This window comes from Heloderma suspectum, chromosome 3 (assembly GCF_057233095.1).
Source record: "Heloderma suspectum isolate Gila_16-S chromosome 3, 16-S_ref, whole genome shotgun sequence".
Taxonomy (NCBI): domain Eukaryota; kingdom Metazoa; phylum Chordata; class Lepidosauria; order Squamata; family Helodermatidae; genus Heloderma; species Heloderma suspectum.
Window position 1 is genome coordinate 17313692 of NC_139460.1, and position 14815 is coordinate 17328506.

Sequence of the window (14815 nt, forward strand, 5' to 3'; positions counted from 1 at the left end):
CTGTAATTGTTGCCATAAGGAATGGGGTTGCCCTTTCACATGACTGGAGGATTGTTTTGAATGGTGATGGTGTAAATGAAATGGAGGGGAAACCTCGGAAAGCTAAAAACCATCTGGGTCTGAAATCACAGGACATTAATGCAATTGGTTATGCCATTAATATCCTCTTAGACGTACAAATTAGTCATTTAAAAAATGACTGTAGTACATTCATTTCCAAAATCTGTATCCAGTAACCTAGTATGCTGCAAGTCAATGAGTATACCATGGCAGATGGTGAGTTGGATCCACACTTAGGGCACAACCGTATGTTAATTTGTTAAGACAGAAAAGCATGGCTTGCTGGGGCACGCTGGGAGTTGTAGGGCATTTTTTCTGTCTAAACATGCATAGGATTGTGCCCTTTGAGTTATAATTAGAGTAGACTGAAATCAGTGGGACTTAAGTTAGTCATGACTACCTTACTTCTCATTGATTTCAATGGGTTCACTTTAAGTATGACTAAGTCTGGATCCAACCTACTGTGGCGTAGTGGCTAGGTCAGTAGTTTAGGGCTGGGGATAACCAGGTTCAAATCCCCACTTAGCCATGAAGTTCATTGGGCCAGGCTCTCTTTCATCCTAACCCACTTCACAAGGTTGTTATAAGAATAAAATGGGGTGGGAGGAACACTAGGTATGTTGTCTTGAGCTCCTTGGAGGAAAGCTGCCATATTAATGTAAATAATAACAACAACAACAGAGGGAGCAATCCTATGGCTGTTAGTGGCTAGATGGCCATAGGATCTCTGGTTTTCTGGGAACCAACCTTCCCCCCTGCTTCCACGCTGCCTCGCAGGCAGCATGGAACAGCCCCGTGCTGTGTGCTTGCAAAAGGAGCACGGAGCAGCCAAAATGGGGCGTTCTGGGGCAGGGAGGGCAGAAATGCTGGTATGACATATCCTATGTGTTGTCCAGCAGCCTCCTCCACCGCTCCACCCTCCCGCGGCCAGACAGCCGAAATTGGCTGTCTAGCCGCAAATGCAGGGCGGGAGAAGCGCCCTGCATTGGATAGGTGGTCGCCTCTGAGTTTGGAGGCGGCTGCCTTCCTGCATAGGATTGCGCCCTAAATATTTAAAGTAGGTCTGGGAGCCAAAACCACCCCCACACAGGAATCCCGAATCTGGCCCTCCAGAGTTCTCCAAATGGCCACACCACCCACCCACCAACCAGTCATTTGGTGGTTTCCTGGCTGTTGTGTAGATTTTCCCCAATTTCAAAAGGTTGAAATGTCTCTTGTAAGGCTTGCTTACCGGTTGTAAGATCTTTACGCTAAAATGTGCTACTGCTTTTGGAACATCTGTCTGCACCCTTTTTGCCTTTGGCCTGCCCCCGTTGGCCTTCAGCCCTGGTTGAACATGGCCCCTGAGAGCTTCTTTGAAATGGAATTTGGCCCTCAAGCTGAAAGAGGTTCCACACCCCTGGTTTAAAGTATCCTGCAAGCCCAGCCCAGTGCACACCTCCACAGTATCTGTGCATCCGCAGCATCTTCCTTGCATCCATCCAGTCAACGTGTCCCTACAGTTATTCTGCTGCATCTCTATCAGGAGTGATTAGATCATTCACTTCCTCCTGCAAAGATGCAGCAAAATTATTTTCTTGTTCCAGATGTGGCCCTTCACATATTCATTGAATCACTTGGGAGGGGGGCTGCACCCACTGGTCCTACCCCAACATCAGTGTGCCCACTGGCTCCGCTCCCTGGTTGCTGCACATTCGGTGGAAAGTCTGAATGGGGAACCTATGAGCATACAGGTATATTCATGCAGGCTCCTCCATGCGATCTGGAACCCACCACACTCGAGGTTCTGGATCACATGGAAGAGCTGATGTAAGTACATGAGTAGGTTCCCAGTTCAGACTTCCCACCAAACATGCAACCATCATGGGGGAAGACCCAGAGGGCACAATCTATTTATTTAGTTAGCTAGTTATAAAATGTATTACCCACTTTTACTATAAAATAGTGCCAAAGTGTGGTACAACTAAGAAAATATAATAAAATGATACATTGACACACACCCCCAAAAAAACAAACCCTACAAGCAGAGGAAAACAGTAACACAGAACAGTAATGAGAACAATCTACACAATCCTGCAACACAAATTCAGTCCAAACCCTGAGTGAACAAGTAAGTCTTTAGGTGGCACCAAAATCTTGTAAGGATCAGCACCAACTATACCTTATGCTGGGGACATATGGAGGGCTACATCTCAAAAGCATGGATAGCAGGACAGAAATTATGAATGTGTGTACCATAGGCGATGCTGATGGCTATATCATACCACATTTAAAGCTGCCCTCTATACAACACTTCAGAAGAAGCCAATCACTTCTCAAGGTGAAAGATCACAGAGATTCTGGCCAATTGCATTTCTTCTCAGTTTTGAAGGATGTTTCTTACATATTTACACCATATGATCCAACCTTCACACTCAGACTCATCTGTAGAGCCCATGTCCCTACCCTACTGGATTTGGAAGTGCAGAGGAAGTTGACGCAAGACAGGGCCTTTTCAGTGGCTGCCCCACGATGCTGGAATTCAGTCCCCAAAGAGGCTCACCTGGCTCTTTCTTTGTTAACTTTCAGGTGTCAGATGAAGACAGTTTTATTGAGGCTTCTGTTGGACTTTTCCATTTTACCATTTTGTTTGTGTTAGTGGTGGTTTTTACTGGTGATCTTGTATTTTTATTTCTTGCCGCTTCAGCCTGAAGAGGAAGAGGAGGAGGAGGAGGAGGATTGCAAAACTAACAGAAATGTTCCCTTTCACAGCATTTTTGAACAGTGGCTCAGAAGACACCAACCTTTGCTCGAGGTTTACCCTGCGGCCAATGCCCCGATTGGACACAACCGTGAATATTACATGGTCCCCTTCATTCCGCTCTACAGGAATGGGGAATTCTTCATTCCATCAAGAGAACTGGGATATGACTATGAGTATCTAATAAATCCAGGTAACATAGAACGTTGAAATCTGTAGCTGGATCCAGACTAAAAGCCTATGACTATGCATGTTTTGAGACATCACATTGTGGTGTCCCTAAGACAATAGGATCCTCGGAAATATTGGCTGATGGACACTTGCTGCTCAGTAATTCCAAGACAGCTGTGTATGTCTGTGTGCATTAATTTGTTCATTCATCTCATGCAAATATGTAACCACTGTTAGATCCTGTGGATTATTCAGCAGGCTATGAAGTCTTAGAAACAGAATGAACAAATCCAGCCATGTACTTCCTAGTTCTACTTCTTCTGCTGGACTATCTTTTTAATGCACTGCAAAGTGTGCGACAGACGCAAGGCATGCTGGGAGCGAGTCTGCTACTGGAAGTGATCGCAGCTTTGCTCCTGGGAAAAAGCAGCTTGGTGGAGATAGACCATTTTCATAGAACTATCAAATTTTAGAGTTAGAAGGGACCTTGAAACTCATATAGTCCAACCCCCTACTCAGTGCAGGAATCTTGCAACTATGGTTTGCCTTCCCGATGTCCTTCCTTTAGGTATTAGAAGAGAGCTCTCATGTCTTCCTTTAACCAGTGGAGGCTGGTGGCTCCGATGATGATGATGATTTAGATTTATTAGCTGCCCATCTGGCCAGCTACCTGGCCACTCTAGGTGGTGTACAATACAAATAACAGCACAAAATACGAGAAAGCAACTGAACAAAAACCCCTAACCCACCCCAAATGCCCTCCTGAACAGCCAGGTTTTCAAATCCCAGTGGAAGCTCATCAAAGAGGGGGCATGGTAGAGGTAACTAGGGAGGGAATTCCACCGAAAAGGCCCTTTCCCTAGCCTTCACCAGCCTAGCTGTCCTGGCTGATGGGTCAGACACTGAACTTATTTTGGGGATAGGGTTCAGCACCTTGGACAGCTCCTTTAGAGGTCTGACTCTTTCTGACTGAAACCCAGAGCAAATGCACCACCCCACAGACATCGGAGACACCAGCCTCCACTGCCTTTAACCTTCTGTTCTGTAGACTAAACTTACCCAGCTCTTTCAACCATTCCTCCTAGGACTTTGGTTGCCAACCCCTCACCCCCCTCTGGACATACTCCACGTTGTTAATAGCCCTGTTTAAGAGTTTCCCTCTCCCACATTCCTGTTCTGCCAAAGGCAGAGAGGTTCTTTCTTGGATTCAGAGCAATGACTACACAAGGGAGTAAAAGTCAAATAGCTTTATTAACTCTAGCAGGCAGAGTATTAAAGTTAAGCATATGATGTTATAAAGCAGAACTAAGCAAAATATCTTACTCCTCCATTCTGCTGTCGGGAGCCCCAAATAACGACAGCAGAGAGACTGCAGTCGGCTGACGCACACAGCACCTCTGCGGTCCCAGTCTGTGCCGAAGCTCAAAGTAGTTGATCCTCTGGAGGGAATTATATAGTCAAAGTCTCCCATGGCTACATGCTGTCTTTCACAGCTCCCTAATCCATCACACCTTCTGTGATGGGCTCATGATGTCTAGGCTTTTTTTCATCTTAAGCTAAATTAGCAAGTGGACCACAACCAAAGAGACCTTCGTTGCCTTAGAATCATAGAATGGTAGGGTTGGAAGGGGCCTACAAGACTTTCAAGTCCAACCCCCTGCTCAGTGCAAGAATCCAAGTCAAAACATCCCTAACAGATGGCTGTCCAGCCTCATCTTGAATGCCTGCAGAGTGGGAGAGCCCACCACCTCCCTAGGTAACTGGTTTCATTGTTGTATTGCTCCAACAGTCAGGAACTTTTTCCTGATGTTCAGCCGGAATCTGGCTTCCTGGAACTTGAACCCATTATTCCGTGTCCTGCATTCTGGGATGATCGAGAAGAAATCCTGGCCTTCCTCTCTGTGACACCCATTCAACTAGTTGAAGAACACTTTCTTATCTCCCCTCAGGCCATACCATCCTAACTTGTTAGAAGAACAAGGTCTCAGGCCAAGAAGCTAGAAAGCTCTTAAAGAGGCCTGAGAGACCTTGGTTTTAAGGCCTCACAGGAGTTTCAGGCATCAAAGAAGCAGGTGTAACAGGTCACACTATCTCCTCAATATGCAAAGCTCTTCGAGGCATTTCCTCTACAGTTCCCCTACAGTAAGGGGGGAAAATGAGGACATGGTCCCTTGCTCTGCCCTGCCACCACAAGTCCCTGATGCCACCCCTGCCTGCGTCTGAATTATTATATATCAGGGGTGCAGAACCTCAGGCCTGGGGGTCAGATCTGGTAGTTCTGCAGTCCCAATCCAGGCCTCCAGGGTTCCCCAGACAGCCCCGCCCCTTTTCCTTTGACCACTGATACTTGGTGTTTTCCTGCCATTTGTACAGCCCCCCCCCCCCATTCTAAAAGGTTGAAATACCTATCCTACAGTTTAGTTACTGGCAGGAAGTGCATTAAGCTAAAATATGCTGGTATTTGGGGTATCTGTGGCCCTGACCACCACTGGAATGCAACCCCCCCCCTCCAAGCTTCTCCAAAATGCAATTCAGCTCTCAGGCTGAAAGCGGTTCTCCAGCCCTATTCTAAATCATGCACAGGGACCTCCCCGCTTCACCAATTCGACCCTAACACATGGAAGGCAGTAGGACCAGGCCATGGGGAATTTGGCACAGGGGGGCAAGACAAGCACATCTATCCTCACTGTTCTCTGGAGGAAACACCTGAACCGGGCGATTATCCTACTTAAAATGCGGTGCCCAGAACTGGAGGCATTTTTTCCCAGGTGCAGTCCGACCTTTCGTTGGGACTGGGGCACAGGTGGAAAGGTTGCACCCAGTCTCTGGGTTTGCTGCATTCCCAGTCTGGATTGGGACCCCGACAGCTGCTACTTTAAAAATAAATGCATGCATACAAATACGAACGTGCATTATATAATGTGCAGTTTTGCCATTAGCCACATTTATAATGTGGGTGCGGAGAATTTGGTCCAGAAAAAAAGAAAGGAACTGGGAATGCATCATCCTCCAGTCTGTTCCTGATCTCATAACTACAGTTAAGACAAGCTCCTCTGTTACATCTCCTCCAGCCCCTTCAGGGGTTTGTTGTTGTGTTATTTGCTTGTTTTTATTTTTCAAAGCCAACAAATAAGAGCTACATCTTCGGCTTTGGGCGGTATAGAAATGAAATGAAATAAATAAATAAATAAATAAATAAATCTCAGCCCCCTTTTCAGTTCCCGCTGCAGAAACAAAACAAACCTGTATAGGACTTTTTTTTTTATGTTTGGATGAAAATGCAGTTTGCAGTCAAGAGGCCCAGTTTTATCATACTCCAAAGGCAGAAGCATTTTAGCAACAGTAATGTTTAAACCGCTCCCCCTCCCTCTCCCACTCCGTGCCCCCCCACCACCACTGCCACCAAGACATTCTGTCAGAATGATCATTTAGCACATTTAGCACTTTGGGCAACATTGCCCCAGGAAAACATTTTGTCTCCTGACTCCGTGTGTGTGTCTTTGTGTGTGTGCATGTGCATATGTGTATACGTGTGTATGTGACTTGCATTGTCCTTAGCAAATTGGCCCCAAATAGCATTCAGCCTACCCCATCACATTCTTCTGCTAAATACAGCCTAACTACGGTATGATTTAGTGCCTTCCTGAATGAACATTTTCTCTTGTTGTCTCTGGCTGGTTATTTTGCAGCACGACGAAAGAATGCCACTGACTTGACCTCCATTTTAGGCTCTTAAAAACTGCATGTAGAAATGGTGGACCTGGCTCTCTCTCTCTCTCTCTCTCTCTCTCTCTCTCTCTCTATATAAGCTTTTTTTCAGAAATGTAACCCACAAAAGGGAACCTGTTAGATTTTTTTAAAAGTAGATTATATTTTGAATGTACCCTGCCTTATTACCAGGAAATGGCACTCAAGACAGCGTTCTAACTTACAGAAGAAGCAGTCAGGGATCACCTCGCAGCCCTGGCTTACCTTGGAATGCAATCTGCATGCTGAGCCTGTTTAAAGTTGCCGAATGTCAGCCTCACAGCAAAAGGAAGCTGGAATAGATTGCCAGCATGCTGGTCATCAACTCCCCTTCATTAGGGTGCAATCCTATGCATGTTCAGACAGAAAAAAGTCCTACAACCCCTAGCATCCCCCAGCTTTAGAGTTTTAGTTCAGCCCTGTTCAGGCAGTTCCTGCTTTGGGTACTTAATGGTGGAGAAAGGCCCCATGACTACCACCTACTGGAAACCCACAACTAACTCATGCAAGCAGGCATAAGTGCCAGTAACTTTAATGAAGCTCAATAACATTCAAGCATTCCAAAGGACACACAGAGGGCTAAAAGCAGGGCCAGGGCCATGCATGCTGGCCCTGCCCCCAAAGAGATGAGGCCTCATGAGCTCATCATTCCCTATGCATGGTTGTTTATTGGTTCTTTAGAGGACAATGTGACCCTCCAGTTTCACTTTAGTGTCTAATAAGCACTTTCGGCAAGTTTTTTTTAGAATAAGGAAAATGCGGCATTTAATTGTGAAAGCGAAAGAAACCACTTTTTCACTTCTAGTTGCACTATTCTGCTATACCACAGTGCCACCTATAGGATGTGTAGCAGAAAAGAAGGACAGGGAACATTCTTCATGTAGTGCTCAGATCCCAATTCTGCGATGAAACGGAAGATAGGTAGCAAATTATAGCCTCATGTAGGTAGGGATGTTGGAGAATTCCGCCATGGATCTCAGTGAGGCTGAATGCCAGTGCATTCGGCCCCCCGAAATCCGTGGCGGAATGAAGCCCCCCGCCCCACCACCCCGCGAAAGGCATGCAAAACGGAGCACCTACCTGGTACCGTTTGCGCTGCTTTGTGAATGGTGGCCGCATCTGCAGCCACCATTCGCTTCTTCATTATTGCCATGATAGGCTACGTAAATACTTACATAGCCTATCATGGCTAACACAGGGACACCATTTGCATCCCTGCGGAGGCCATGATAGGCTAAGTAAATATTTATGTAGCCTATCACGGCAAAAAAAGGAATGCAAATGGTGGCGGCTATGGCAGCCGCCATTTGCGTCCCTGTCTTTTGCTGTGATAGGCACGTAGCCTATCATGGCAAAAAAACAGGAACGCAAATGGCGGCAGCTATAGCCGCTGCCATTTGCGTTCCCTTTTTTTTTTTTGCTGTGATAGGCTACGTAAATATATATGTAGCCTATCACAGCAAAAGACAGGGACGCAAATGGTGGCGGCTATGGCGGCCGCCATTAGCCTCCCTGCGCAGCCCAGCGGCCGGATGTCCAGCTGCGGGCAGCCCCGGCTGGCAGCTCCATGGAGCTGCCACAGAGCGGAGCTGGCCAGGGAGAATTTCGGGGGGAGGGACGGAGTGCCTCCCCCCCACCACAGATGTCCCTGGATGAAACCAGGTAAGTGTTTCGTACATCCCTACATGTAGGAAAGCTCAGAATTGATATGTGTAGGAAATATCCTCATTGTGTGCGTGTGCGTGTCTAGCTCCAAAAATGCGACTGAGGGGTGGAAGAATTAAAACGTCAAGTTAAAAGAAATGATTAGAAAGAGAATTTTGGCCAGTGGGGTTTCCTCAAACTACAGGGGGAAAGGAAAAGAAAAGTAATTGAAAAGAGATGTGGAGGGTAGAGGGAGGGAAAAGTCCCCCTCACGCAGAAAAAATAATAATGATGTGGCTTATTACAACTGTTATCTGCATTGCCTTAATTATTAGCGCAAACAGCCAATTTTTAAAAAAGTAATTAGGATTTCCTTTCAAGCCTATTGGAGCAGGTAACTATCCACTGGAGAGCTCAGACAAGCCTGGAAAAGATCTATGGGGAATGAGCCTGAGATGAATGCAGATGCAGTTACTCAGTGGAAGTAGGAGATGATGGCAAAAGAAGAAGACAAAATGCAGGAGCTGCTCGGGAAACAAACATTTGTGAGCTTATTCAACCATGGCACCTTCAGCCCTTGCCCTGGGACCCTTTCCTTTATGGCAGAGGTGAGGGCTGCACCCCTGTCCTGCTGAGCCACAACCGGAGGTGGCCGCGCTGCAACCTGAAGTGGTTGCATGGATGCATTCCCCATTATTCTGCTGGGAAACAAGGCTCACAGGGACTATGTGCCCTGTTTCCAAGCAGAATTGTGTTACCCCCAGCCTGCCAAGGGGGTGAATCTGCAGAGGAACAGAGGGCACAATCCTCATGCAGCCTGTTTGTCCGCAGAATCACTCCTGGTGACTCTTGTTTCCCAGCACAATCGCTGAGAATCTGGAGGCCTGGCCTCAGTGGCAGCCATACCGTAGAGGCAGTGGACATAGTGAGAGCCATATCCCCCCGCCCCCCGTGGGCCACAAATATCCTGCGTTCCATAGGTTGCCCACCCCTGCTTTATGTTATGGCCTCAATGCTTTACATGTAGAATGTCTCAGATTCAATCCCTGGGATATCTTCTTAAAAAGATTTCCGGTGGCAGGGCTAGATGCAGACGTTTGCCTCGGAGAGCTGTTACCGGTCAGAGGACACTGTACAAGGTTAGACGGACTGGTCGCCTAAATCAGCATATGGATGTTTCGTGTGTTTTTCATATAGATACTGTCACAACTTTCTGGCCTGGTTTGCAGCCTGTGAAAGTGTGTGTGTGTGTGTATGTGTGGTGGTGGTGGGGTTTCTGCTGCTTTTTTGGGTAGGTGGGATGGAGTATGGTAGGGTAGGGCATGCAAAGCTCACTGGGGCTCCTTCCAGCTCCTTGCTGTGGCTATGTGGCATTTTACTGTCCCAGAATGATGCCACATCGTGACGGGGCATTGTTCTGGAGTGCTCCTGGAAACTATAAATGGGCAATGACAGTAGCAAGGGGTTGGGAGGACTTCCCTCACTGCTAAAATTGACCCTGACCCATCTTGAAAAGGCCAGAAAGGAGGGAGGGCAGTTTTTGTTCCCCTTTTGCTGCCACCATCCCCCCCCCCCGCCCCAAATTGGGGCAAACCTCCACCGTGGTGAAAATTCAGCCCTGGACTACTGAATAAAACCATTTAAAAATAACAGGGTGTGAACTGCAGAGAACAGAAACAGTAAGGGCCAGCCCTACCATTAGGCAGAGTGAGGCAGCCGCCTCAGGCAGCAAATGGTGGATGAGCATGAGCAGTAGCGGCAACCTCCCTGCCCACTTGCTCTGCCTGTGTGATGCACAGTGGCTGCACTGCATCATTTATTTGAAGGGGCAGTGAGCAGGCACCAGGAGAAGTGGTGGGGGTACAGAATGCACCCTGTCCTGCACCCCCTAAACTAGTCTGTGGCACTCAGGTGGAATGGAGAATCCGGGCCCATCACCAGTGTTGAAGTCGGTTTCACCTGCCTTTCTTGTCAGCTTCTGTACATCAAACTGTGGTTAGTTCTTATCAAAAAATGTACTGAAAGGAATTCTTACCCATCCCTATTGGAGGCTGCCAATTTTTTCCCCCAGAGCCCATCCCAGGGTCCCCCACGCACCCCACCCCAGAACTCTCTTATGATATACTGCTGTTCTGAAGGGGATTCTGTGGGGAAAAATGGCAGCCCACAACAAACATTACTGCTATTTCCTATAAGTTTCATGGCCCCTTTAATTTAATCTCACCTGATCCCCCCCCCATCACTAATATCTTCCCCATTTCAATCCCTGCAAATAGGGAAACAAAATTAGAGGATGGGGTATTTCAACTTGTCATTTTGGAAGTTCTAGCTAGTGAGTTGACCAAGGCAGAATCAAGATAATATTTGACCAACTCCTTCTCCTCACCCCCATCCTTTGGGAAGAAGTGAGAAGAGAAGACTGGAGGGATATGTAGCACTTTTCAAGTACATGAAGGGTTCTCACACAGAAGAGGGCCGCAACCAGTTCTATCACTGGAGGACACAAAATAATGGGCTTAAGTTGCAGGAGTGCAGATTTTGGCTGAACATTAGGAAACATTTCCTAATGGTCAGAGCAGTCAGACAATGGAACCAGCTGCCTAGGGGAGGTGGTGGCCTCTCCAGCACTGGAGGAATTCAAGCAAAGGCTGGGCAGCCATCTGTCAGGGATATAAACTGGATTTCTGCACTGAGCAGGGGGTTGCACTGTATGGACCCTTCCATCATTATGATTTTATGATTCTATGATTCTAAGTCTAATTCTTTGCTCCAGTCAGCTGGCTACTTGATTGACTGGAATGGTTTCCATTAAAATGAAAGAGCCCCGTCTTGAATTCCCAAACTGGGGGGGGGGGGTCTATAAGTCACTGGCTGAGAACAGACTTTGTATGCAAATGGTCCCAGGTTCAATCCCCAGAATCTCCAGGTAGGGCTGGGGAAAGACTTTGAACAGAAACCCTAGACAGTTTCAGCCAATGGTTGTTGACAATACTGATCTAGATGGACCAGTGGGATGGCTCATTATAAATCAGCTTCATATGGTCAACTAAAGCACCAGGGGTAGGATAGCAGCCATTATGCATGGCACATATGCATAACAGTTTTGAGAATGCTGGAAAGAGGTCAACTCTTGACATCAGAGTACCCTAGGGAAGAACTATGCCTGAGCCCCACCTTCAATATACTTCTCCAGCTCCCTCTCCTTCTAGATGTCAGCCTCCTCTCTCCTTCCTAGGATTCAAAGTGTCTGGCCTTTATTCAACGTCTTCCTTTCCTGGCTGGTTGGCCCAAGACAGTGAGTGTCAGGAGCGCCTTAGCTGCCCCTTAAAGTCCCCAGTAGCCAAAACAAGACGCAGACAAAAGGGATTCTTTCCAAGGCTTTATTCCTTTACAGCCTAATGACTCTTTCAGATGCTAATTGCCAGCAACTAAGCAAGGAACTGCAAAGTGTATCATAGCAGAGTAACCTAAGCTCCATGTATGCAGTTGGTCCCCATTTGGAGGAGGGCGGGAAAACTCTGAAACTTATGAGCTTGGAGGGGAGGCTCCCGCCCTTACCCATGGGGCATTGGACGCAGCCGTTCCCATAGCGCCAAGTGGGCTGAGCGCCTCCTCTCGGCGCCCTCCACCTCGCGCCTCTCTCTGTGCTGGCGCCTTGCGTCTAGCAACAACCGATCTCCCACTCTTTCGCTGCCAGGGTCACTATCTCTCTCAGGAATGCGAGGAGAGGGGGCCTCTCCCTGCAGCTGCACCTCTGAGAGATGAGTGGGCTCCTCTCCCATGGGTTGTAGCTCTTCCTCAGAATCAGAGCTGCTTTGGGGCTATATGGGCTCAGTTCCAACTCTGACAGTGAGACTGTAAGAGTCACTGGTATGTTTGAGGGAAACTGCTGCCATAGAGGCGCAAGCTGCATGATGGCCCTGCAATCCCTGGACTCAGGACAAATGTTCCATTTGTCAAATGTACAACCTGACCCTGGTGCATCTGTTTAGAAACACTTTGTGATGGTGTGGTGGAAAGAACATAGGCATCGTTGCAACTAGTTTATCGTGACATTCAGTCCCTTTTGGATGTTCTGGCATCCTATGAATTCTGTCGCTTGATGGGCATTTTCTCCCTTTGTCTTTCTTTGCAGCCAACCCCTTCCAGAATTCCTTTGTGCCTTACTTGGAACAAGCCCGTCAGATCTGGCCATGGCTTGTGGGTGCTGTTGTGGTTGGTGCTGTTATAACATTGATCGCTGGACTCATCATCGCTCTAGCATGTCGGAAGAAGAAAAGAACCTCAGAGGAGACACAACCTTTACTCATGGAGAGCGAAGATTATCAGCATGTGACATATCAGTCACACTTATAACAATTACCAGATGCCCATATTTCGGGTCAGACTCAGCATGATGTGGGTGACCTGTGATCCGATATCTTACAGTCTTTTCCAAAATTTGATGGAGGAGTGAGGGGTCCCAAATTGGATCAGGGCCGAAATGAGGGTGTATTGGGGGGGGGAGTTTGGGAACTTGGGGTTTATGCTGGTATTTAACCCTTTTCCACCCAACATGTTCCCAATCAAAATGACCCCCCACATACGCCCCAAGTTGCTAATAGCTTCAGTGATTAAAAAATGCCAGATACAACATCGACAGCTGTCTCTTCCCTCCCTCCCATCAGCGAGGCCATTAGGAGCTTGGGGTGGGGGTGGGGCAGGCCAATGGAGGCTGGTGGCTCCGATATCAGTGGAGTGGTGCATCCACTCCGGGTTTCAGATAGAACCAGTCAGAACTCTAAAGGAGCTATCCAAGGCATGGGACCTTATCTCCTTTAGAGTTCTGGATGGTTCTGATTGAAACCCAGAAGAGATTCTCAGCCCCATCAAAATCGGGGCCACCAGCCTTCACTGGCTCAAACTATCGAGGGTGGGGGTCAAGAGATCCCGGTCCCCTTGCTTACTGGCATGGTTCACATGATCGCAGGTTAATAAGCCATTCTGGGTTGTTAACCACCCTGCATGGGCCGCTCGTGTGCTGGGGGGATTAGCATTATTACCCTCAGCACCACAGCTTCCCGTGTCATGTGAATCCAGCCAGGGTGGCTTGTTGCCATGGTTAGCAAGCCACCCAGAACCCATGGGCTGTTGGTTGCACAACATGGCAAGCCATGCTTGTTGAGGGTAATGAGGGTGGTCCCCCTGGCATGTGGCCAGCATGTGTGGCAGGGAAATAAGCCAGCATGGTTTATTTCCCCAGCTGCGATCATGCAAACTGTGCCTATGAGGGAGGGGGCATGATTTGTCTAAAATTGGGGGGAGTTAAAGATGGGTTTCTGGATTTCATGAGGCAGAACGACGTCACACAGGATAACCAGACAGCTGTCCTCAGGTGCTAATTGAAATTCAGGCCACTTAAGGCACCTTCCCCCCCCCCTCCTTTTTAAACACAAGCTTACTGGCTCCAGGCAGCTTTAGGGATGCTGGAGAAATTTGAGACAGACTAAAATAAGCTCGGATTTCTAAGAATCTGACCTGCAGAATCCACTGCGGAATGACTTCTGCAGGCCGCACGGAGTCCATGGACTTCTGGATAATTTTTTTACTTTCCCGAAATTTACACAAATATATTTGTAGGGAAATACATACGTTTCTGCTGAGGAAACATTGAATAGAATGGGGAACAATACACTAAATATTACGTACTAAGGTAAATTATGTAAACACTTACATAAATACTTATGTAATTATTTGCATATTTTTTTGCACTATGAAAACAAAATATCCACATCCATCTGTGGGCAGATGACATTAGGGATGTCAGAGAATTCCGCCACGGATCTCGGTGAGGCCGAATGCCAGTGCATTTGGCCCCCCAAAATCTGTGGCGGAATGGCTTGCCACCCCCCTGCCCCCCCCAGATCCCCCTCGGGACGAGACTTACCTGGGGTGGATCTTCCGGGTGGCGGTGACTCCGGCGGCAGCTTCGGTGGCGGCAGCAGCAGCGGCTGGTCTTCTGACCGGCTGCCACCGCCGCCATTTGTCTTGTAAAAAAAAAAAACACAACGTGATAGGCTACATAAAGATTTACGTAGCCTATCATGGCTGGGTTAAAAAAAAAACAAAAAACAATGTGATAGGCTACATAAAGATTTATGTAGCCTATCATGGCTGGGTTAAAAAAAAAAAAAATCACTTACGCAAATGGCAGCGGCTATGGCCGCTGCCATTTGCATTCCTTATTTTTGGCTGTCTTAGTCTACGTAAATATTTACGTAGACTATGATGGGGAAAATAAAGGGGAACGCAAATAGCGTAGCGGGCGCTATTTGCGTCCCTTTTTGATTCGCCATTTTAGCCTACGTAAAGAAGTAGGGATGTATGGATCCCCCTCCCTCGCTCTGCAGGGGGGGGATATGCCAGGGGGAGGCAATCCATTCCTCCCTCCGGAATCCTCAATGGGGGGGAGGC

The 14815-nt window shown here is 47.7% G+C and overlaps 1 protein-coding gene across 2 annotated transcripts in view; it reads left to right on the plus strand.

Moving 5' to 3' along the window:
* Positions 1-14522, plus strand: part of TYR (tyrosinase) — an 86768-nt gene extending 72246 nt beyond the window's left edge. The window contains exons 4-5 of one of the 2 annotated variants that reach the window (XM_084841606.1): positions 2812-2993; positions 12498-14522. In XM_084841606.1, coding sequence (XP_084697732.1) covers positions 2812-2993; positions 12498-12718 — 403 coding nt within the window. In that variant the 3' untranslated portion in view covers positions 12719-14522. Of the gene's footprint in view, positions 1-2811; positions 3006-12497 lie in introns of both variants that reach the window. The other variant, XM_084841605.1, reaches the window with a different exon arrangement.
* The last annotated feature ends 293 nt before the right edge of the window (positions 14523-14815 follow it).